Genomic DNA, 23710 nt, shown 5'->3' with positions numbered 1-23710 from the left:
AAGGCTCCACCATTTCACGATGATGTGACTCCTGATGTCGAATAAGGACTGACTGTTCAAAATATAAGCTACGATTAAATTTTGGTTTTTCAATACATCCTATATACATATAAAAATATCAAACAAAATCGTCTGAGTTCATGCTATAAAAACATATATATATATATATATATATATGTTGATTTCCATTTTTTAATTTCGAATGTGAATAAATATAAATCCGAACTTCTTGTATGCAGTCAAATGTCTAAGGTATATGATATAAAAATATATTAATTCTGAAAGTATACATATTAACCCGATTTTTTTTTCACTAACATGTGTTTTCAAAATAATAAACCTTTGTAAACAATACACTCGTGTCATAAAGTATTTTCATTAGCTTCTAATGAAAAACAAAGAAGATCAAGTATAATTCATTTATTATTTTTTTTAATCGATCACAACTACTCAATTATTTTTTACATATTCTATCTAAAATTCAAACACGCTTTTTTTTCCCTCTATCCACTGCCATTTCTAATAAAACATCACTTTGGTGTCAACATCATCAACTGTTATCTTCGCCGTCGTCGCATTGTACGAATAAATTATATCCATTATAGTTAATAAAGAAACACACAAGAGTGAAATAAAAATATGTAAATGCATAGAAGTTACATGTGAGTGGGTGAGTGAGTGAGTGAGTGAGTGTTTAAGGATTGAATGAAGAAATGACTTTATAGCAGATGTGGCCTTATATGACTTGTCCTCACCACCAATCTGTCTTTTTTCAATAATACTATTTTATGTACCATCTTTGTTAACCCCTCCCTCCTTTTTTCTCTCACACACAAAACACACAATACTTACTTTGGCTATCCCACATTGACTTATTCTCCGGCCAAATTTTCCGGCCATCATGCCTGAGCTTGAGATCGGTGAGCTCAGCTTCACCTAAATTATTAAATTCTTTACGAATCCCATTTCTATCTTATTCTGCATTAATCAAATTAATGTAATTTAAATTTTCAAATGAATTAATTAAACCATGTGATTCTGTTTTTAATTTTATGGGGTTTTAATTTGATATCTGTTGGTCCAATTTCTATTAATTTGAAACCCCGTTTCATAATTAAGGAATTAAATTCTCTAAAGATTTACCAATTCTGTTTTGATTCTTTGGATTTTCTTTTTTATTCTCTCTTAATAATATAAGAAATTTGATAAATCAATGATCTTTTATATGGAAATATTTCTGGAAAATGTTTGATTAATCTGATTTTTGGGTAATTCTGTGATATAATTGAAAAATAATGTCAGAATTTTGAAATGTTTGTGTATTACTGTAATTTGTCACTGTCAAAATAATACGGGTTGTTGAGAAGATTATCAGTTTAATGAAAAAATGCATTTGTCTTATGGGGGGCAGGTTAGGTTCAAGAAACGGAATCCATCACAGTATTCTTAACAATCCATACTGGTAATTTAATCTCGTGCTTTTCGTTTTTGTTGAAACAGATATAAGTTAGAATATCAGACGCGATAAGGCAATTGCATTCAGAATTCGTTGGCTGTAGAGTTTTAGTATGAATTTTGAGAGGGATTTACCAATTCCTCCCCAAGAAAGCGGAGAATTCAGTAAACATGTGACTGGTGGAATGCCTATTCCATATGAGAGTGGAATTGGTCACAGAATTATGAATGGTGATCATATGGTGCCTCCACAGACAACTCAAAAAGGATTTGGGGTTGTCAATAATGGGAGTTCTTGGAATACACCTATGGAGCAGACAGTTTTACAAAGTAATGGAATTGGACAGAGTAGGAGTTCCTGGACTCCAGAGACTCCAAACAAGATAATTAATGAAAGATCAAATCCTATTCTTGTTCAAGAAAATCAAGTAGAGACTGAGAATTGGGAAGATTTGCTTGGAATGTACACAGGCTTGTTGCAAGAAAACACACTTGATTTGAATGCATTTGTTGAGAAACTTGATCCAACACCACCACTACCAGTGGTTCATGATTATAGAAATCACAACTCCAGCCAAGCCTCGGCCTTTAATTCGGCAGACCCTGCAACTTGGAAGCGTGGTGATGTGGCAGCTATTTTAAGCTCAACAAGTAGCTCAGCAAGTGCTCCGTATACGAACGAAGCACATAACAATGGCATCCACATATCAAACATGCCGTTCAATCCAAATCAACCTACTCAAGCTGAAGGCAATGTTATCAGATCCACATCTAGGACTTCTATGCTTGAAAGTCGACAAACTCAGAAGTTCACTTCAAACAATTTGATAGGTACGGGACAACCCAAAAGGCGTGTGCTTTGTTAAGTTTATGTTGATATTAGGATGAATCAAAATGAAATAATTATTATAATTTCAAATATGATTTACGTATGTCCTATAGAGCAAAATAGTTGTGATGCAACCTAACCATCTTGTTAAAATGTGGGGAAAAAAAAAGAAGGAAAAACAAAGAAGACTGGAGTTTCTAATGGTGTGTTTAGTTATAGAAGTTTTTCAAGAAAATGAGGAGAATTTTTCCATTGAAAAACCCTTGAAATGTGTTCTTCACTGGATTGTTACAAGTTGGAAAAAAACACTTACGTTTTTAACGAATATTTATTTTGGAAAAATCACATTTGAACACATTCTTTGTTTAAAATGTTCTTTATAAAATGTTTAGAATACATTCATAATTTTTATAACTAAACGCACCATAAGACCATCCATAAGTCTTTAAAAGGCTTAGTCAGTTAATTATAATGGTTTGGGCCCCTAAAAATTCATCCACAATTTTAGCCGGTTAGTTCATTTATTTAATTATTTATTTAAGTATTTCATAGTTCAAATGAATTTAGTTCTTATTGGTGGATGTGTAAAATTGAGTTTATTTAATGAAAAATATAATAGATTTTGGTTTAGCTTGTTAACAAGAATGTAATATTTGATTTAGTTTGGTTGGATAGATATAAGAGAATAAATTCAATTTTCAAATAAATAGTATTTTTGCGTTAATTTGTGAAAGAAAATGGCCTAATGGTTTTCTTGCAATTAAACAAAAGATACAACGATTAAAATTGTTTACTTAGCACATCTTGTTATTGGCATTTCAGTTTAGCAAGCATAGCATAATATACCGTTTACATTTACTTGTACCTAGTTGATATTATTAATTACTCCATGACATTGGATAAGAATTTAATTTCTCACAGATGGATTACCGGTCACTTCTCAAAATCGCTACAACTTGAATTCACCACCAAGCTTGAGACAAGATGTAGCAGCCTCTGGTGTAACTGATTCTTCTCCATTTGCTCCGATCACACCAGATAATCAGAGAAAGAATATGTACAATCAATGGGTACCAGAAAATATCAACTTTCTAGTCGAAGAAGCTTCAACTACAATAAAAGACAGTCATGAAAATCAAACCGTATCAACTGCAGACACAGAGAACCTATACAATGAGCTATTGCAGACCATTGGGGACTCCCCGCCTTCTGCAATTTCAACAACACAGAAAGAACACATTATTTCTGAAAATAGGGATGAACATGTCATTGGCTTGAATGAAACCCTACAGCAAAAGACTACCTCGAGAAGAAAAAAACACCGCCCAAGGGTGATTAGAGAAGGGAAACCTAAAAGGACACCAACGCCTAAAACTCCAACAAATGGTTCTAATGAGATCCGAGTTAAAAGGAAGTACGTGAGGAAGGGTGTTTCAAATGGAGAAAGCCCAGTAGAAACCATTGTGAAAAGAAAGTATGTAAGGAGGAAGGGTGTTTCAAAAGGAGAAAGCCCAGTGGAAAACATTGTGAAAAGAAAGTATGTGCGAAAGAACATTGACAACTTGAAACGTCAACCAGCATCAGCAGCTGAAACTCCACCAAAATCATGCAAAAAGAAACTGAACTTTGACTCAGACAGTGTAGCACAAGATGAAAGCCATGAAAATAATTGCACCCAACAAGATATAAATGGCAATGCAAATCCTCAAGACATACAACAAAATGATAGAATCAATGGAATGCTCGAGACACAGCAGAATACATATATCGGTAGCAGCATGCAAAATGAGCCAAATGTTCCAACCACACCTCTTGCTAATGGAAGGTACCATGCTTTGAATGTGCTTGCAAGAAATATGAGCATGAGTCCAAGAGATACACGGGAGAACGAGTATAATAAAGTAAACAAACCTGTTGGAATCAATAACAGTGTCATTCAATCGGGTATGGTGGCCACACATCAGCAAGGTACCCCTCAGTCTTTCACAAGTGGTATGACAAGTTTAGATGAAAGAAGAGGCATCAAGAGACAGGGTTCGAATGTGAATGCCATGGATTCTCTCCTGTTGTACCAGAAATTCTTAATAGGAGTTGCACACCGTGCTTATGATAACAACAATTTGAGTAGCATTTTATTAGAAAATCACAAAAAACTGAAGATGGAAAGGGAGTTGCAAGCTCTTGAAGGTAACCAGAGACAAATGAATGGCATCTATGGAAATGGCTCTGCCATGCAGTTATTATATTCTTCTGGAAGAGTCGACCCGTCTTGTAAAACAGTGAATGGGGGTGGAAATGCAGACCAGCTCTCGTTCCGTCTACGAATGGCCGCGACACATTATTTACAGAAGCAGCAGGTGTTATCTGGAATGCAACCCCACACAATGAGATCAATACCAGGAGCATCAAGATATGCTCAGGGTGCAATGATCAGCTGGAATCCAACGCCAACTACTCCACCAAAAGGGGACTCTAGATATGCAGCAACGACTTACACTGCTACTTCATTAGATAAGAAGCAAACCGCAAAACCAAATTCATATAACCAAAGGTTAGAAGGATCAGATGAGAGGCTTCAGTTACATAGTACTACTCCCTTCAAAGGTTATCATCAATCGTCAATAATAGCAAGAGGTACATACTTTAAAACCAACATAAAACACTTGAAGTAGATGTTAAGGGTGGCACAATGGGTGCTTTGGATAACTAGCCAAAATAGGTTTGGTTTAGAAAGGGAAAGTTTTTGCTAATGGGCAGTAGGGGTGTTGAAATTAACCACACCAATATAACACGAGCCAAATGGGTTTGAGGTATATGATTCGCACTGCGGATGAAATATTTGGTTAATCCAAACCAGGACAACCCAAAACCTGAACAACTAGACCCATCAACACCCGTAATGGGCAGTGCCAGCTTCAGCTGACATACAAACACTTGTCTTCTTTTCTTTAAAGTTTTTCAATAATTAATGTTTGAAGGAGCTTTTTTATTACAATACTAATCTAACTTTCTTAACAATACTGTTTAAGAGCTCATAATTTTGAATACATTTTAGGCCTATTGAACTTATTACCAACTTAACTTTTTAATTTGACCCAAAAGTATAATCCCAATCGATCCATAAGCGAGCCAAAACTATCACCGCTAATTTAGAATGAAGTCCTAATTTTCAAATGTTACAGAGTTTAACCTATCTAGAATTTCCTGAATTTTCCAACTGTTCCTGCAGGACGACCAAGCCAAAAGAATACTGAAATCTCAGTTGATATTATTACACATATGCTAGAAGATCTGCACATTAATAAGAAACATCAAAATGGACTTGTTGTGTACAGAGGTAGCGAGGCCATGATTCCATTTGAGCCAGTTAAAAAAAGAAACCTACGTCCTAAAGTAGACCTTGATCCAGAGACAGAAAGACTTTGGAGGGTATTAATGGGTATTGAGGGGAGTGAGGGGACTGAAACACTAGATAAGGATAAAGAAAAATGGTGGGAAAATGAAAGGCGGGTGTTTCGTGGAAGAGCAGACTCATTCATTGCTCGTATGCATCTTGTTCAAGGTATAAATCATTAAAGTTCAAAGTTTCTACATGCATAACCTAAGAGAGAGAAAACCCATGAAAGGCTTGTTGACAATTTCTCACCAAGAAATGAAATTACCATCATCTAGATGGAACCTTATTTAGTTCTTTAAAGGGTTTCTTGCTTCATTTCTAAGCAGAGATCATCAGTGGTTGACGTACATGTAAGTTTAAGAAAAGTTTAGCAGACTGCACATTCGACTAAATCTACTTTAGTGTTGTAGGTAATTTAGGACTGTTGAAGGATGATGATCCCTATGACAACATTGAAACTGACAAATTATGAGCTGTAAACAATACAATGAAACCATTGACTGTAAAGAAACAGGGTCATATAGGTTAACCAGAGTTTAAATAGATAAAAACTAGATAATGTAAATAAAGGGTGACCGTTACCCATGGTATGAGCATAAATAGTCGTTCTGGAACTCCCCTGTTGTCTAAATCATGAAAATTATAATACATTAGCATGTAATATGCAGTATTTAACTGGTACCTTCCACAGGGGATAGAAGATTCTCACGATGGAAAGGATCCGTGGTTGACTCAGTGATTGGTGTTTTTCTCACCCAAAATGTTTCTGATCATCTTTCCAGGTGAACTTGGTGTCTTGTTATGTCTAATGATCTTTGGATAGTGCATGATAATATTCTAAACTAATGTATATTGTTTTTGCTCGCAACATATGCAGTTCTGCCTTCATGTCTCTTGCAGCCAGATTTCCCCTTAAGTCAACAACCACAAATAAAACATGCTGTGACGATGGGACATGTGAACAGCCTATAGCAGTAGCAGAGCCTAATGAAGTCATCAATCATCATGAAAAGATAACATCTTTAGAATTATGTGAAGGCATGACACATCAAACATCATTATCTAAAGGTGTACCAAAGAAGTATAGAAGCCTATCAGAGGAAGAATTACTTGTATCACAATATTCATTTGACTCTTCCACAGTTCAAACTGCTGATGAATTTAGGTCAAGCTCGGGATCAAACTCGGAAACAGAGGATACTGAATATGAAACCAGTAAACAGTCGGGTACACCAACAGACCTCACAGAGGAAAAGCACCCTACCATGCTCAAAGACTATTTCGGTCATGAGTTACTTGAAGAACATGCAGTGCATCATTTGCCAAAAGAGCCCGAGTGTAACATGCAACTTCACCTTAACATGCAAACTCCTACAACGAACAGTATCAATCCGACAACTTCACCAAGTCAGTTCCAAGTGGGTATGGCCCCAGGTGTTCAAAAAGCAGGTTTGCCGAACCCTGAAGCACTAGGAGGAGAAAGCGGACCTTTTCCTTCGTCTATATTCGGAATGACCGACACATACCATACGAATACTGTTACATATCCACAAGACGAAATGCCAATGTTCCAAGCACCACCATTTGTCCAATACAACTTACAAAGCAGTGTTCCAGGCCAGCTTCTGAACACTGACCATCAGGTGACAGAAGTCATCAAGGAGAAAACAAGAGATGATGAAACAGCGGCCATAGGTAAAATTGGTGCCCCAAAACAAGACTCCTTTATGTTTGGACGAACAGATATCAACCTTGAGGACAGTATTTCTGCTGTAAATAAGCAGAACTGCTTTGAAAATACAGTCACTGATGCAAACTCCAAAGAGCAAAAGGTTTCTCATGAACCAACCGGGCCAGGCACAGATACTTCCAAGGCAAGTAAAGGAACAGCCGAGAATGAGATTAGCAAAACAGCTGACTGGGATAACTTGAGAAAGGAGGCACTGGCCAATGGTGGGAAAAAAGAGCGAAGCAAAGACGCATCAGACTCGATTGATTATGAAGCACTGAGACGCGCCCATGTCAATGAAATTTCTGATGCTATTAAAGAACGTGGAATGAACAACCTGTTAGCTGATAGAATGAAGGTACTCCAACTTCTTTCCTTTGTTTGTTGGTAGTAATTAATACCATAGTTGATAAAAATAGCTTAGGATTTGATTATTGCTTATATGCAGGATTTCCTTAATCGCTTGGTGAGAGATCATGGGGCAATTGACCTCGAATGGTTAAGAGATGCACCCCCTGACAAAGCAAAGTACGGCATCAAAATCTACACAAACAATTTATAATTCCTGAGTTCCTACTAATCTTTTTGTATTGCAGGGATTACTTACTGAGCTTTCGAGGATTGGGGCTGAAAAGTGTGGAATGTGTGCGCCTATTAACACTTCATCATCTTGCATTTCCTGTAAGTAGATGTTACAAGTACAAACTGCTACGAATTGGATATATTGAAGAGATTTGCGTTCTAAATATCATTTTCCAGGTCGACACAAATGTTGGGAGGATAGCAGTGAGACTAGGGTGGGTCCCACTCCAACCTCTACCAGAATCACTCCAGCTGCATCTACTGGAGATGTAAGTATCAAGATCTCCTGAATCATACATTGACCAAGTTAACAATATAATACTGATCTACTTTCCTCACAGGTACCCCGTGTTGGAGACCATTCAAAAATATCTTTGGCCCAGGCTGTGCAAGCTGGATCAATTGACACTGTAATTATACTTATCCCAGCAGCTGTACATACACAACCCACAATTTGGGAAAAAACAAACTATTATATTGAACTAGGATGAAAGTGTTTATTTAATTAATTTTTGAACTGACTAACATGTGATTCCATTACAGATATGAGCTACACTACCAAATGATCACGTTTGGAAAGGTATGTCACCATTTACACCGAAAGTCCTAGATTCATCGAATCATACAAGAATAGAAATTTTCTGATTATTGCATAAATATATGTGAAGGTTTTTTGCACAAAGAGTAAGCCAAATTGTAATGCATGTCCAATGAGAGCAGAGTGCAGACACTTTGCTAGTGCTTTTGCAAGGTATGGAAATAAATATCTATCCTTTTTTCTTCTTTTTTTTTTTCATTTTTAAACTTCCAGCTTCTTCTACTAGTTAAAATGATAGACCATGAAGCATTATATGATCACAGATTGGAAATTTAGCATACTCTAGTCAAATTCAAACCTATATATGGATTCCTTATTTTTGTTTAACTGACATGATGTAAAAAAATATGCATCCAAATTAGTTTTTAGAGTCGAAAATGTAAAGTTTGAATAACAACGTTCACTCACTGATGTTTTCTGTATTTATCCCTATGTGAAACAGGAATGATGAACAAGAGCATGATTCACATAGAAAAGATTGTAGTATAAACGTTTATAACATATTGTAGCAGAGTAAAAGTTACAAAATATTCCACTAATAGTTCAAAAAACACTTTAATTGGTAGCCAATCGAATTAAGTATACATGTGTGGCCAAATTCAAACCTACATCTGGATGCCTGGTTTCAGTTTTACTGATATGACATAAAAAGAGACATGCTCCAAGAGTTTATAAGACAGATTGATCTTCATATTGCAGCAGAGTAATGATCACAAAATATAACACTAATAGTGCAAGAAACATTTCAATTCATAACCTAGCTTCTTCTAAAAAATGTTTTAAAGAATAAACTAGCCAATGTTACATTTTCTAACACAATATTGCTTAGAATAGACTATTATCATAAATTCCCAACCACTTTATATTTATTAATGCACGCATACACTTTATTAAAATGCACACATACACTTAGACACAACCCACACACGAAAGCATATTAGTACCAGTAGACAAATTAATCTATGAAACAATATATTACCTTAAGAGAACGATTGGACTTCCAGATAAATCCTGCTGCATCCATAGATGCGAGGAGCCATACTACAACCTGAAAAACAGCATTTCATTTGGCTTTCTAATGAGTAGAGATGATGTTGTTTAAAAAGCTTTTGATCTGTCTAGAAGAATATGTGTGCTATCGTATGCCATAGTATGACTAACATCTTACTGTGCAGTGCAAGACTTTCCCTTCCAGGCCCAGAGGAGAAAAGTATAGTGACATCAGATGCTCCTGTTGCATCAGATCCAATACCACCAATGGTTAACAGGTCCATAGTGCTGCCACTGCCTCCAGTAGAAAATGACCTCAATAAAAGTGGGAGCAATTGTGAACCAATCATTGAGGAACCAACTACACCTGAGCCAGAAGCCGCAGAATTATCAATAAGCGACATTGAGGATCAATACTATGAAGATTCAGATGAAATCCCGAGTATCAAACTCAACATGGAAGAATTTACAACCAATTTGCAGAACATAATGCAAGATGACAAGAAACTTCAAGACAATATGTCCAAAGCATTGGTTGCATTGAACCCTAGTGCTGCTTCCATCCCTACACCTAAACTGAAAGATGTTAGCAGGCTGCGGACAGAGCATCTAGTGTAAGTCTTTAAGGTTTTTGTAATGTAAGTATGACACGATATCACCATCTAAGAAGGCGCCAAATTAACATTACGACTACTAAACTAAAAAGGTAACTTAAAATGTGACATATACAAGTTCAACCATGGATGTGACACAAAAGAGTTTAAAACATGAAGGGTAATTCGATATAATGCATTGCCACGTTAATTCACTTCGCCCTACTGCAGGTATGAACTTCCGGATTCACATCAGCTTTTAGAAGGGGTTAGTAATCTTACTGCTGCCAGCCCAATCACATGTGCCTATACATAACCATCTAACTTCCACGTTAAACTATTTTCAGTTAGACAAAAGAGAACCCGATGACCCAAGCCACTACCTCTTGGCAATATGGACACCAGGTTGGTCAATTTTTTTGCCACATTAAAAAAAAACATGTCACCAGCATCAATCATTAGTTTAAGTGTTTAGTAATCTAAGAGCAGACCCTAACCACTCCACCATTTCCTTTGCTACATGCTATTAAAAATGAAGCTTGTGGGACTAGTGCCAAACAAATAGATTGATATCTTTTGTGTGTGTTACAGTCCCCACTTCCCCAAACTTAACAATCAATTTAAAAAACATATATCTCACATATATATTATAAAAAGATAATTTCAATTCTCCTATCAGGTGAAACTGCAAATTCAGTACAGCCACCGGAAATAGAATGTCCTCTTCAGCAATCAGGCCAGCTATGTGATCGGGCAACATGCTTTTCTTGCAACAACGTAAAGGAAGCAAATTTACAAGTAGTTAGAGGCACAATTTTGGTGAGAAGCCTTATCTATACAATACAAGATACATACTGTGAACTATCAAGTATGAAAAGTTGAACCAACTAGCGTTTATCTACTTTTATAACAGATACCATGTAGAACAGCAATGCGTGGAAGCTTCCCACTCAATGGCACATATTTCCAAGTGAATGAGGTATATAATCTGAAAGTTCGTCATATCAATTGTCAAATGCTATTACTACATTTATATATGAACCCCTCTAACCTGCCCCCACCCCTAATTCACTTGCAAAAACAACTATACTTATTAGCAGAAAGTCCCGTATGCAAAAATAGAAAATATCATAAGACACTCAACTCATCTGAAACCCATAATCTTGGCCTTCCAGACATAAAATTCCAAACCAATAAATAATTAGTAGCAGGTCACACATATATGTGCATTATGCAGATGTTCGCAGATCATGCATCAAGCCTAAATCCAATTGATGTTCCAAGGGCATGGATTTGGAACTTGCCAAGAAGAACAGTTTACTTTGGGACTTCCGTGTCAACAATCTTTAAGGGTACAAGCTAACGACAAACATCTCTTCTAAAATTAACATGCATTTCAAACTACAAGCTAACGATGAAGACTTTTTTTGTTGATAGGGCTAAGTACCGAAGGAATTCAATACTGCTTTTGGAAAGGTATGTATCATTTCAATTCTCAAGCATAACAATAAAGTAAACTGTTGATCATACACAGACGAAAGAAGCGCTTTTAATTTACTTACGCAAATGCAGAGTAGTAAACGTACCATTATTAGAACCAACAAATATGATTGTCATAGTAAAAAGACATATCATTAATAAGATTTGACAAATACCTTGTATGAGTGAGTGATAATATCTCTATGGTAGGTAATCAGAAACTTTGAAGAAAAGGCCCAAGAAATGTAAAATTACTCTACCTAAGAGGCCTAACTCATTTTCTTACTTTGTACTTAAAATGAACATAAAACATCTCATATTCCTAACACCTACTTTAAAGAGCCGTAATCGTAATATTCTAATAAATGGAAATTAAGGATACGCATGACCGCATCATAATAAGTAGAGTTAAGATACTTCCTAATGTTACATAAAATGATCCTTAAGTTATCATAACATCTATCTACTTATTACTTCCTTTTTTTTGGTGTGTAAAGTGTAAACCACCATACTTAACATCTCCCATCCTAATACAACACCTTGTCCTCAAGACGGAAATTAAAACTGGTGGCTGGTAAATCCTAAAGGTTCTGAAATGGATTCATATGTTAATAAGACTTCTTAACAAATCAAATCCTCTTTCTAGACCCACCGTAACATACTCTCTAAAAATGTTGCTATACTTAAACTTCCAACTCATTTCTTTGCCTAAGTATAGTGTTTCCAAAATAGCATTGTAGCTCATATTTATATAGAACATTTGGTGTACAATGGGCTCAAATAGAATGGATTTGAAGTTGTTTTACATACAACCTGTAGTACATCAAAAGGTCCAAAGTAACATGGTAAGAGCTTCTTGTTTCTTTGGCAAAGCAAAGATTTCTCCCAATTCATTCAAGTTTTACATATATCATACCACATACTATGAAATGTACATCTGTAATGCTCTCAACAAAATGTTAAGCTCTTCTAAAATTCAATCCTTCTCACCTTACTATTGCTCAAGCTCAGTCCACTTTTTGCCACTATATTCTAACTGGGACAGAGTTAAGCTGTAAAATCGTCTTGTAAAAAAGGTATGTTTGTTGTAGAATGATATCACAATATTCTCTATAAAGAAAACCGTTGTACAGCTTAAAAGCGTGTGCAAATAATACAGGGAGGTTTGTATGTTGCAATCATGCAATAGTGTAACATTATTTGTTGCAAAATATACCAAACTTTGTTTTTGAATATTGAATGTATGTTAAGTCTGCTACATAATATGGTATCTAATGGTATATTTGCAGGATTTGTTTGTGTGAGAGGATTTGATCGGGTAAATAGGTCTCCTAGACCTTTGATGGCTAGGTTACACTTTCCAGCAAGCAAGTTGATCACACAAAGAACAAAGGCAAATAAATGAACTACAAAACAAAGATAAAGCTCCAGGTTAGAGAATTGTAGTAGAAAAGAGCTCAGAGACTAACAACAAATTGTTGTACATTCGACTATCCATGCTTTAATGCAATCGCGGTGACATATGTAAGCTATCAGAGAAAAGTTAACGTGAGATTATTGATATCTTTATTTTATTTCCCTGTGCTCGGAAAAGAGCCATTCTTTTAACCAGTTAGCCCATCTTACATAAGAAAGAAATTAGTTAAGCAGTAGGTTGCTTTTTAACTTCGAAATTGATGTATGTAGTTTCGAACAGCTTCCTGATTACAAAATTTAAACTAGAGCTACCTATTCTGCATTCAACTTCCACATTTGACCATACTTTATATAATCTCTGCCGTGTGCTCCCTTTCTGGTCAAACATAAATTCCTAATAATACTACAAGAAAATTGTCGACAAAAATAACATAAAATACAAATTTTGAAAATGTAGTGTACGCAAAAATTTATCATTCAGTAAAAAGATGAAAAAAATCCAACTTGTCACATGTAGGAATATTGTGCTGAAAGTGTGTGTCGACTGTCGAGTCATCAGGATCATGCCTATAGGCGCCAAATCATCATTTGTCTATGTGGCAGTACACTTGACATGTACACTTTGTTTGGCATAAAAGAAAAGGTGAAAACCATGTCAGCTTTCCGAAGGCCGAGATTCTGTGTAGATGATACGACACAACGCCATGCCTTTGGTGCAACGTGTTCGGATTTCAAATGCTTCAAACGCGGTGTGATTGTTAAAGTGAAAAGAAAAAAATCATTTAAGGTTTTTGTAAGCAGGAAAACTTAACATAATAGTAAAAATCAGTTGACTAGTAATAAACATTTTGAACAACTATGAAACACACATTCAATCTACCCTAAACACAAACCACATGGCAACTCCAATATATTCATACAATGTATATATATAACTGATAGAGAAAAACTGAATAAGTCATACCTGATTGATTGATTGCTAGTAGATCCAGAGTCGTGATAAACCCTAGAAATATTAGGATTTTTAGCAGTAGAAAACTGACAGTGAGAAAGTGTACAGAAAAACTTAGAAGGAGAAGAAGAAGAAGAAGTCAAAGATGGATAGTATTAGATAACAGATACAGAATATAGGGGCACGGGTGGGTGAAGAAGGGGGTGGAAATCTCGTGAAGTTTGATGATGCCGCTTTATTTTCCCTCCTCTTTCTTTCTTGGCTCGATTTTTCAGTTTTTTGAGTTCCCTCAAATCACTGTCACTGTGCTACTCGTATTATTTATAAAAAAAAAACACTTTAGTGCCGCCTTTTGCGGATTTTAAGTTTCAGTATCTCGACGTTGTATTGGGAAGGTTAAAATGTAGATAGACCTTACCTCTACGTAAGTAGAGATACTGCTTTCATTTCTACCTAAATGGTAGAAAAGGCCTTCCAACCTTTGCATGGGATGAGAATCGAACTTATGGTCGGGGTGTTTACCACTGATCCAACCATGTTGCTCTTACAGTAGTATTATTTTAGGACTTATGATAAATAAGGGTAAAAGATTTGCTTAAAAACATGGTCAATCTAACATTTTTACCTTCTTGAATTAAATTATTTAATTTTGATCATAGATAGACACATTAACTTTACTTCCATTATTTCATTACTCGTTGTGGCTACAACCACTACTTGCCACCATCGTTTGTAACAAAAATAATCCTCATCCTTAATTAATTTCTCGGTTACTCCATATGTTAATCAAATCGTAGAACATACCCAGTATTCAATCAAATCGTAGAACATACCCAGTATTCAATTAAATCGTAGAACATACCCACCATTGTTTGTAAGAAAAATAATCCTCATCCTTTATGTTATTAGTAATTGTCTATTTTGTGCAATCCAACTAATCTTTTGGCAATTTGTAAGGACCCAAACCCTTTTAAACAAAATCGAATAATTTTTTATTTTTTTTTTTGGTGTCCACTGCGGCGCAGTGAGGCGAGACCACCTCCACTGCGGCGCAGTGGAAATTCTCTGCCAAAAGTGAAAGAAAGCTCACTGCGACGCAGTGATATATCTCGGCTAACAATAACCAAAAGCCCACTGCGGCGCAGTGAGCTAAAGCAGGCTCCCACTGCGGCGCAGTGGGGGCTACCTGCAGCAAACCACTTGTTCAAAATCAGGTTTTCCCGCACTTAACTTTAAATGTTAAACCAAAACACCATTTCAACTTCAACATTTCCGAATATCAAAACATGACCTTTAGAGCATAAGTCACCCATACATTGAAATCATTCCTTCTACCAAGACTTTTGACTACAAAATTTCACAAGCGGGTCAATAACCCTACTTGGGTAATTGTCAAGTTAGTTACAAATTCTACCATTACTAAAGTTTCCAACGCAACTACAACCTTTCAGGAGTTCATCCAAAAATAATTTGACCAAAGAACATGTATCAAAAGCCAATGGGTATCAAAAGGGACCATCTACCCAAATTATCCAAATGCCAACCTTCCAAATGGCAAGAGCTTCCAAATTCTAACTTCACTCGATCACTTCTTTACCTTTGCTACTACCAACTCCTATAAAAGAGTTAAACAACTAAAACATAAGCAACGCTTAGTGAATGCATACACATATAATCATAATCTAGCCTTTTCATACATTTCAAACAACATACATTCATTTTCAACATGGCCATGGATAATTTGGCTAGTAGGAATTTACCCACCTACTAGCTCTTATAAACAAATTGACTAGTAGGAATTTACCCACCTACTAGTTCTAACAAACAACTATCTAATGGGTCATAGGAATTTACCCACCTATGACCTCTAGTAACAAGAACATGATTATATGCATATACACTCACCATAAACTTGGCTAGTTGACACAACAAGGCTACAAGATCGACAATTTAATCTTCAACACCTATACAAAAGTAATCACATATCATTTATGAGTTCCATGACTCAACTACTTACATTCAACAACTCTAAGATTATGGTGTTTGGCTACTAAACACTTTCCAACAAATCTTCAATTTCTCAAAATAAAGCTTTATTTTATAAACACTAGCCAAACACCATGAGATCTTTACCACAGGGGATTCTCACTAACAACAAATTCTTTCAATCAATAATCCATACATCATTCAAATTTAGTTAGGGTTTCACTTGAATACCCCAATAGCAAAAACCCCAACTCTAAGGCTAAGAACCCTAATTTTAAATGACAAATCAAACTAAGGTTATGAAATCTATACCTCAAGAATGGGAAACAAAGAATTAGGGTTTTCAAATTAGAATTCTTCCTCTTTTTCTTCTTTAAAGAATCGGTCACCACCACCTCCAAGGAAGCCCCAAATTTCAATTCTAACACAATAGGAGATGATTATTGTTATAGCTTTTAAGATTAAACTTCTTCAATTTGAGTTTCTATTGCATGAACCATGGAAGGATTTTGAGAAAATGGAGTAGTTAGAAGAGAAAAGAGCTTGAGTGGGAAAACATGAATCATCAACTTAGTGGCTGGCTTTTCTCTCTGCTAGCCACGTCCCATATTGTATTTTGTGGGTAAAATACCCGCTAGCCACTAAAGTTCCAACTAAATTAATCCCTTAACTCAAAACAAAATACTAGGAAATTAATTTAATGTCAAAACTACAAAAAAGATTAATTTTCTATTACCTTAAAATACTGGGATGTTACACAATTTGACATGAGTATCATCATTAACCATACATTGTATGATTGTAACAACCGCCGTAAGCACAACAATGTGTGTTTATGACATGTACGACTGTCATTTTGGTATATGTTGTTTACATCGTCATCATATATGCATTTCCCATCTATACATTTTGTTTTACAAATGTTGTTTATGTTGTCGTTCTTTTATACATTTTGGTAGTTAGTTATGCAAGTAACTTATGACAATTTATGTTAGTTTATGAGTTTATGTTGTTATTCTTTTCTAATCAAACTAAGTTGTTTATGACTTTATGTTGGCGAGTATGCCCTCCATTGTAAGGAATTGTCGGGGTTTAAGTACCGTCATGACTGGGTTAGAGATGTTTTATGGGATGTGCTTAGGCGTGTCGGAATCTCAACCAAAAATAAAGCCTCTGTTAATTTTCTGACTGATCCGCGGGATGGGAGATCTACCCTGCGTCATGCGGACTTCCTTGTGTTTGGTTGGTCGAGGGTAAGCACGCATGCGTCGACCTCACTGGGGTGTCCCCGTTGGTGGGGTTGCGGGACAATGGCTTCGTTCCGGGCCAAGCAGTTTTGAAGGCGGAAACTAGGAAGGTTGCCAAGCACGAGGCAACATGTTTAGAGAATCAAGGTCATAGGGCGGTTCAGTTTTTAGAGCGGTGGCAGAAGGTGGTCCACAAAGACGCACAAAGCCCGAGTAACCAAGGATTTGTATTCAGTAGAATATGTTTTTTGATTCAAAAAGGGATAGCGGCGCAGCTTGTTGCTCGCTTACCAATTATTCAGATGTAACTTGATTTTTACTTAATAAATTTAATATTATTAAAAAAAAATGAATAATGGATACTTAATATATCATTACAACCACTAACATAGATTTCGTTCATCACTGGTACACATATCACAAAGCATAAGCTGTCACAACCCCAATTAACACATACAAAGGGACTGTTTGACAAAGGCTTTTTAGGGGCTTTTAAGGGCTTAAAAGCCCTTAGCTTTTAAAAATAAGCTCATTTGAAAATTATAGCTCTGTTTGGCAATACATAAGAAATCAAAAGTCCCAGCCCCGAAAAACTCCTAAAAGCCCCAAAAGGTATTTAAAATAAAAGCTCGTAGGAAGAGAGTTGGAAAAAAAGCCCCAACCCCTTGCCCCAACGTCAAGCTCCAACCCCAAGCCCTTAACTACAACCTCAGCTCCAAGCTTTTGTGCCAAACATACCCAAATACTAACACTGTCAGTTATTAACTTTGTTCCAACTCTTCGTATTTGTTCCTTTTTTAGCCCAATCATGAAAAAGATGTAGGCCCAATTTAGTTCTTAGCCATCCAGTTAGCCCTTTTCTTTATTGTTTGTACTCGATTACTCATAATACGTCATCCAGCCTAGATTATTACATAATTTGAAATTAAGATTAGTTTAGACTGACATGTTTATGTTTAAAATTGACCAGCTCGAATACCTTAAGCTCATGACTTTCTTCTATTAATTTGATCCAATTTTTGACCCGTGTTCATCTATATAAAGTTACAAACAAGCTTACTTGATTTTAATATCATATACTTTTTTTTCCAAAAATACCAAAGGTAGAAAAGAGTTGCTTTATGATAACTGTTATAGTGTTACAGGATAAAAAGAAAATATTTATATGAGTACATATAATTAATCAGTAAAAAATAATGTGCATTCAATATAAGTTTAGGGGTAAATTTGTAAAGCATTTATAGTTTAGGGTTTATAGCAGACTATTTAATACACACAAAACCCCAAATACAAGTTTTAAGAGCAAAAATAGGTTACAAGCTGCAGCTCATTATTCTCTTCAATAATCGCCGCCACCGCAAACCACCGTTAGTCAGCCACCGTCCGACATTAACCTCTCACACACTGTCAGGTATCTTCTCTCTTAATCCAGGCTATTTTATTTTGTTTTTTTCTTTTCTAATTTGATGTAACTAACTCTAATTTATTCTTTTAAAAAAAGATGGGGATAAAGGAGAAAAAATCCATGTTGAAGAAAATAAAAAAAGGTTCCACCGAATTAACCGCTGCTCGTAAAGATGAATCCGCTGAATTTTTGGTAAGTTTTTTTTTTTTTTTCTTTCTAACTCTTTTATCTGTATTTAATTACTGAATGTATATGTATGTATTTATTTACTGATATTAGTAAATTTCATTTATTTGTTTGGTTTGGGATATATGGAAACGATATTAGATTAGGGTTTATAGCTGTTTCATATTATACAATTATTATGTTATATTATTGATTTGTTTATGCTTTATGTGAATGAATATATAGCCTTTAGCAGGTGGTCCACCTCGAAAACTGCCTGTTAGCAAAAATCTAGAAAATAAATCAACTGTGCTGTATATTGGAAGAATTCCTCATGGGTTTTACGAGAACGAAATGGAAGGTATTGTTTTTGTTATCGTTTTTCAGTGTCTGAAACTTTTCTTTGAAAAAGTTTGTATAACTGAATGTTCTATAAGTTGATTCTTTTTTCATTTATGTATCTCTTGCAGCTTTTTTCAAGCAGTTTGGCGAAATCAGGAGGGTTAGGATTGCAAGGAATAAAAAGGTACGATCGTTCTTTTTAGTATCGTGTTTTACATAAACAACATATAAGTTGTAATGTAGCCGTAACTAGGATGCCGCCTGTTGCTATCAATGTATGATATTGATTTAGTGAACGCTTTGGTTTGTTACAGACCGGAAAATCGAAGCATTTTGGATTCATTGAGTTTGCGTCCCCAGAGGTTTATTACTTTTCTTTACGTATAAGTTAAAGTTTTAGTTTTTTCTCCAGAGCCCTGAAGTTTATAGTTTTATACATATCAACGTAGGTGGCAAAGATTGTTGCTGAAACCATGCATAACTATTTGCTATATGAGCATTTGTTGCAAGTTCAGATGATCCCACCAGAACGTGTTCATTCCAAATTGTAAGCAGCTGAACATTCTGTTTTTGAGGATTTGAATTCTGTACATTCTTTCTGGATTATTTGAAGTCAAAAGTTGATTATTGATATGAGTATCGTGTTGAAGAAAACACGTACTTTCAAACTTTTAGAATATTCTACTTGACTTATTAGCATTTGGTGTCACTATTAGGCAGTTACGCTAGAAGAGTTCATATGATTTGGAATGTCAATGCCTCTTATTTGGCTACTTTTAGTTGCATATTATGACTATGGGTCTGGGTCTTTATCTTCCTACCCAGGCAGGACTACAATTGATCATTATACTTTGAAAATGAATCAAAATTTGATGGATTTTGGCTTCCCACAAGTTTCATAGGCGACTTGCAGTAGTTGTATGCCTACGTTTTGATAAATATTCTTTCTTAACTTATTTCTATAAGCCATGTAGTCTGCACTGACTAGTGTGCAATGTAAGGCGTGTTGTTTCTGGTGTAACTAGGATGTTGTTCATCTTTTGTGTAGGTGGAAAGGTGTTAACCGTTACTATAAGCCATTGGACTGGGTTCGTATTGAACGAAAACGTCATAACAAGGTATAAGATCCATATATCAAGATCAGTAAAAAGCTCTTTTAAGTTCAACTCTGTGGTGTGATATGGCAACAATTGGTTAACTAAAACGTGAATATTATATAGGAAAGGACATTTGAAGAGCACAAGAAGTTGGTAGACAGACTCTTGAAAAGAGACCAGAAAAGGCGAAAGAAAATTGAGGCTGCTGGCATTGACTATGAGTGCCCAGAAATTGTAAGAACCTGTTGATCTTTCTAATTGTGTGCTTATCAATTTGGGATTAGTCGGTCAGCAAAATGTCTGGGTGGGGTCATGGGTCAATATAGGTTCAGGTCAAAACATGTAATTAAAGAAAGGTCTATATGGGTTGTGGTAATCATTCCACCCTTTTAAATTGGGTTGAATCTGTTAACCCAATGTCGATGGTTGTCTTTTATTCGTGAGCTGGTCAACACTAACTTTGTTCGATCTGGTTAACAGGTGGGCAATGATACGCCTGCGCCCAAGAAGATCAGGTTTGAAGACTAAGGCCATTTGAGGGTGAGGAAAGAAACAAATCTTGATGGATGTTAGCTTTCTGTACCAACAAGCATATCAGATTCTGGTGTTTTCTGGATGTGTAGTTATAGCTTTGGTGTCTATGTACTTGAATCTTCATACTTTTTGTGATGTAGCAACTAGTAACCAGGAAATGAATGAAAATTTTGATATTTATTTTGCTCGTAACATGTAATATTTCAGATGCTTTGATCTTTTGCCCAGTATCACTAGTAGTAATGATGTGTGCATCTTCTTGAAAGTTATTTGTATGCTAAAATGACTCAAGACTGAGAATTGAGTCGCACACTGGAACCATTATAGTCTGAATGAACTGTTGTTGGAATATTCTAAGATTAATCACTAACAGAGAGTTAGCCTTTCGTTTTAGATCCGAGACTTGCACTGTACTGTTTAATTCTCACTCAGATTCTAATTCTTTGATTTCATTTCTGGATATTGTGGTTGGATTTAATGATTCCTTGATTTCTAGATATTTCAGTTTGGATAAATCACGCAATTCTATGTCTTTGTAAAAAGACAAATGTAATCGCCTTTTCATGTTTAAAAATACTTAGGGCCTAAAATGTGAATTCAGCTGCATCTGTCCGAGAGTTAGATCGATAAGAAAAGTATCTAAAATGACTAGCTTAGACTGGCTTAGAACTTTGCAACAAAAATGCGTTTGGGCCAATGATCTTCTACCTCGAAAATCTGACTCATTTTAAAGGGATTGGAATGGGAGGTAGCCCCTCTTCTTGAGTTCTTGGTCACCATCGACAGTTTCTGACCGATAAGTAACTATCTTGAAGAACCCGACCAAACTCATATAGTAAGGGATGACCATTGTTACCATCCAAGTTCATTCATTAATCTTCGTGGCCCCCAATAGATAACGTTCTATTTTTTTGCATACAAATGCTTGAAGTGTTTCTTAGACTAATTGATAAGGATTTGGATACTAACTATAATTAAAATTACATAAGTGGTCAAGTTAAGATACTGATAGCTAAGTAGAACTGTATTAATTATTTTACGGAGTAATAAAAAACATGTCAATAAGAATCCAAGTCACTAATGATAGTACAATGAAGGTTTTGTTTCCAAATCTACCATATGGAGTGATAATAAGCAAAATTTCATCAACAATCAACAAATAAGGCCCTTCCCTCACGCTAATCGGGTCATGTAACACCCACCATAGATCATGCTACTACCTCTTGGACCCATGGTTCCACTTGGGAAATCTGGTAGGAAATGCACATCATTGAATGCTGCTAAGGAGTTATGCAATGATGCCATGATCAATATATTGTTGACCATAGACTTGTTAAGTACATAGTTAGAAGTGTATACTCTATAGTCAAAGATATAGATACATCATGATATACGTACTCAGCCCCCCGGGCACGTTAGATGTAGCATGACCGATGTAGGGAAATCATCTAATTAACTAAAGTTGTAATTTATTGATGGAAAAAATGAAAGTAAAATGTCAAAGGAGAGTAATAAGAATGAAAATGAGAAGAACCCCTACAAAAGTATACTTCATACCAGCAATCAAGGTGGCCATTGTTGCTACAAACAACTGCCACAAGTCCACAACACATGTACACCCGCCAATGCCAACACCCCGGTTAACCCAACCGTTACCACATTATCCTGGTCCGGGTCTAATAATAACTCACTCCATTTCAACTTAACTCTCGGGACTTCATCTCCACTGGCTGCATTGTTCTTAGACGACTCTTCTGTTGACAATGCTGCTTTAAATCCCCTAGAGTAAAATCTTCTCGATTCGAGTTGTGAATGTGAAATATTGTTTGTTTGAATTGGTAAAAATTGAAACAATGGTTTAAGGATTCTTTGTTGCTTAGTCAACTGAATGGATGGGATCTGAGAAAGACATTTCATTCTTCCTTCAGAATTCAGATTGGTGGGAAATAATGATTAACTAATTAATCTTAATCAGGGTTGTTTGACTAATAAGGTTTTAGGCATGGTCCTTTTCAAGAATGTTAAACCAGTCCATCCATTTCCAATACAAAAACGATAAACGACCACAGTGGGAGTCGAACCCACGACCTTTTGATCCGAAGTCAAACGCGCTAATCCACTGCGCTATGCGGTCAACTGTTCATATATATATTTTATGTTTTCTTTTGTTTTGTATTACGTTCATAGATTTTTCTATCCTGATTAATTGAAATGATATTTTATAAAGATGGCACTGTTACATGCTGTTGCCGTATAGAAAAAATATTGGATATTTAAGTGAAAACATATTTTAAACTAGTAGATGTGTTTCAGAAAGGAGTACGAGCCGGATTACGAACAAAGCCATGAGATGTATGGGCACCAAAGCGGAAATTATATGCTATATGTGGGTAATTTATATCAATGGTACTATTTCGAGACGTCTCATTGAGGAGACAATCAATTGACCACTCTTCGTCCTTTACAAGTCACAATGAGGGAATTTATTGTTATGTCCCTTATCTCACACTAACTACTCATACTAGTCACACTAACTACTCATACTAGTCAGTGAAACGTTTCTTAAAAATTGTCGATGTGTTTTGGATTGTTATTAGTTGTCAGGTGTATGGATACGCATATAATATTCAAAAATTTGTTAGTGACAACTCTATTGCATTAACTAGTGGTAGTTTTACTATAAATTTAAGGCGATGAAATTTTGATATGAATAGTACATATTTTTTATTAAGATTAACGACAATCCTATCAAAAAATAAGCTTGTATGGAATTGTAAATAGGCTAAGCCCGAAAATAAGCTTATATGCTCCCATATACTTTGGAATTGTAAATAGCCTGCTAAGCCATAAACTGTTAACGTGTGTTTCGTATCGGTACAAAGATATATTATGGGAAGTGATATCTGTACCACAA

General features: G+C 35.6%; 2 protein-coding genes and 1 non-coding gene across 4 annotated transcripts; 2 read left to right on the top strand and 1 right to left on the bottom strand.

Annotated features, from left to right (window-relative positions):
* Positions 1-774: 774 nt before the first annotated feature.
* Positions 775-13395, top strand: LOC122603535 (transcriptional activator DEMETER-like). 2 transcript variants are annotated; one of them, XM_043776261.1, is made up of 20 exons: positions 791-920; positions 1501-2286; positions 3206-4918; positions 5514-5846; positions 6373-6463; positions 6559-7768; positions 7859-7938; positions 8007-8091; positions 8170-8261; positions 8334-8402; positions 8536-8572; positions 8661-8743; positions 9766-10194; positions 10405-10441; positions 10521-10578; positions 10853-10992; positions 11087-11152; positions 11411-11525; positions 11611-11649; positions 12942-13395. In XM_043776261.1, the coding sequence occupies exons 2-20, from the start codon at positions 1569-1571 to the stop codon at positions 13055-13057; spliced, it is 5511 nt and encodes a 1836-aa protein (XP_043632196.1). In that variant the 5' UTR covers positions 791-920; positions 1501-1568; the 3' UTR covers positions 13058-13395. The 2 variants fall into 2 exon arrangements, 1 of the variants encoding a protein (XP_043632196.1); XR_006324466.1 differs by lacking the exons at positions 10405-10441; positions 10521-10578; positions 10853-10992; ... (2 more) ...; positions 11611-11649; positions 12942-13395 and having other exon boundaries at positions 775-920; positions 8536-8574; positions 8662-8743; positions 9766-9849.
* A 5148-nt stretch (positions 13396-18543) lies between these two features.
* Positions 18544-20988, top strand: LOC122604056 (uncharacterized RNA-binding protein C1827.05c). Its single transcript, XM_043776955.1, has 9 exons — positions 18544-18664; positions 18755-18850; positions 19070-19184; positions 19294-19349; positions 19480-19527; positions 19615-19712; positions 20214-20283; positions 20386-20496; positions 20743-20988. The coding sequence occupies exons 2-9, from the start codon at positions 18755-18757 to the stop codon at positions 20788-20790; spliced, it is 642 nt and encodes a 213-aa protein (XP_043632890.1). The 5' UTR covers positions 18544-18664; the 3' UTR covers positions 20791-20988.
* A 1868-nt stretch (positions 20989-22856) lies between these two features.
* Positions 22857-22930, bottom strand: TRNAR-UCG. The gene has a single exon. It is a non-coding gene; the product is annotated as a tRNA-Arg (tRNA).
* Positions 22931-23710: the final 780 nt, after the last annotated feature.

The sequence above is a fragment of the Erigeron canadensis genome, chromosome 6 (genome assembly GCF_010389155.1).
Source record: "Erigeron canadensis isolate Cc75 chromosome 6, C_canadensis_v1, whole genome shotgun sequence".
NCBI classification, from domain to species: domain Eukaryota; kingdom Viridiplantae; phylum Streptophyta; class Magnoliopsida; order Asterales; family Asteraceae; genus Erigeron; species Erigeron canadensis.
The sequence above is the reverse complement of the archived record's forward strand: the minus strand, read 5'-3'. Positions and strand labels throughout refer to the sequence as shown.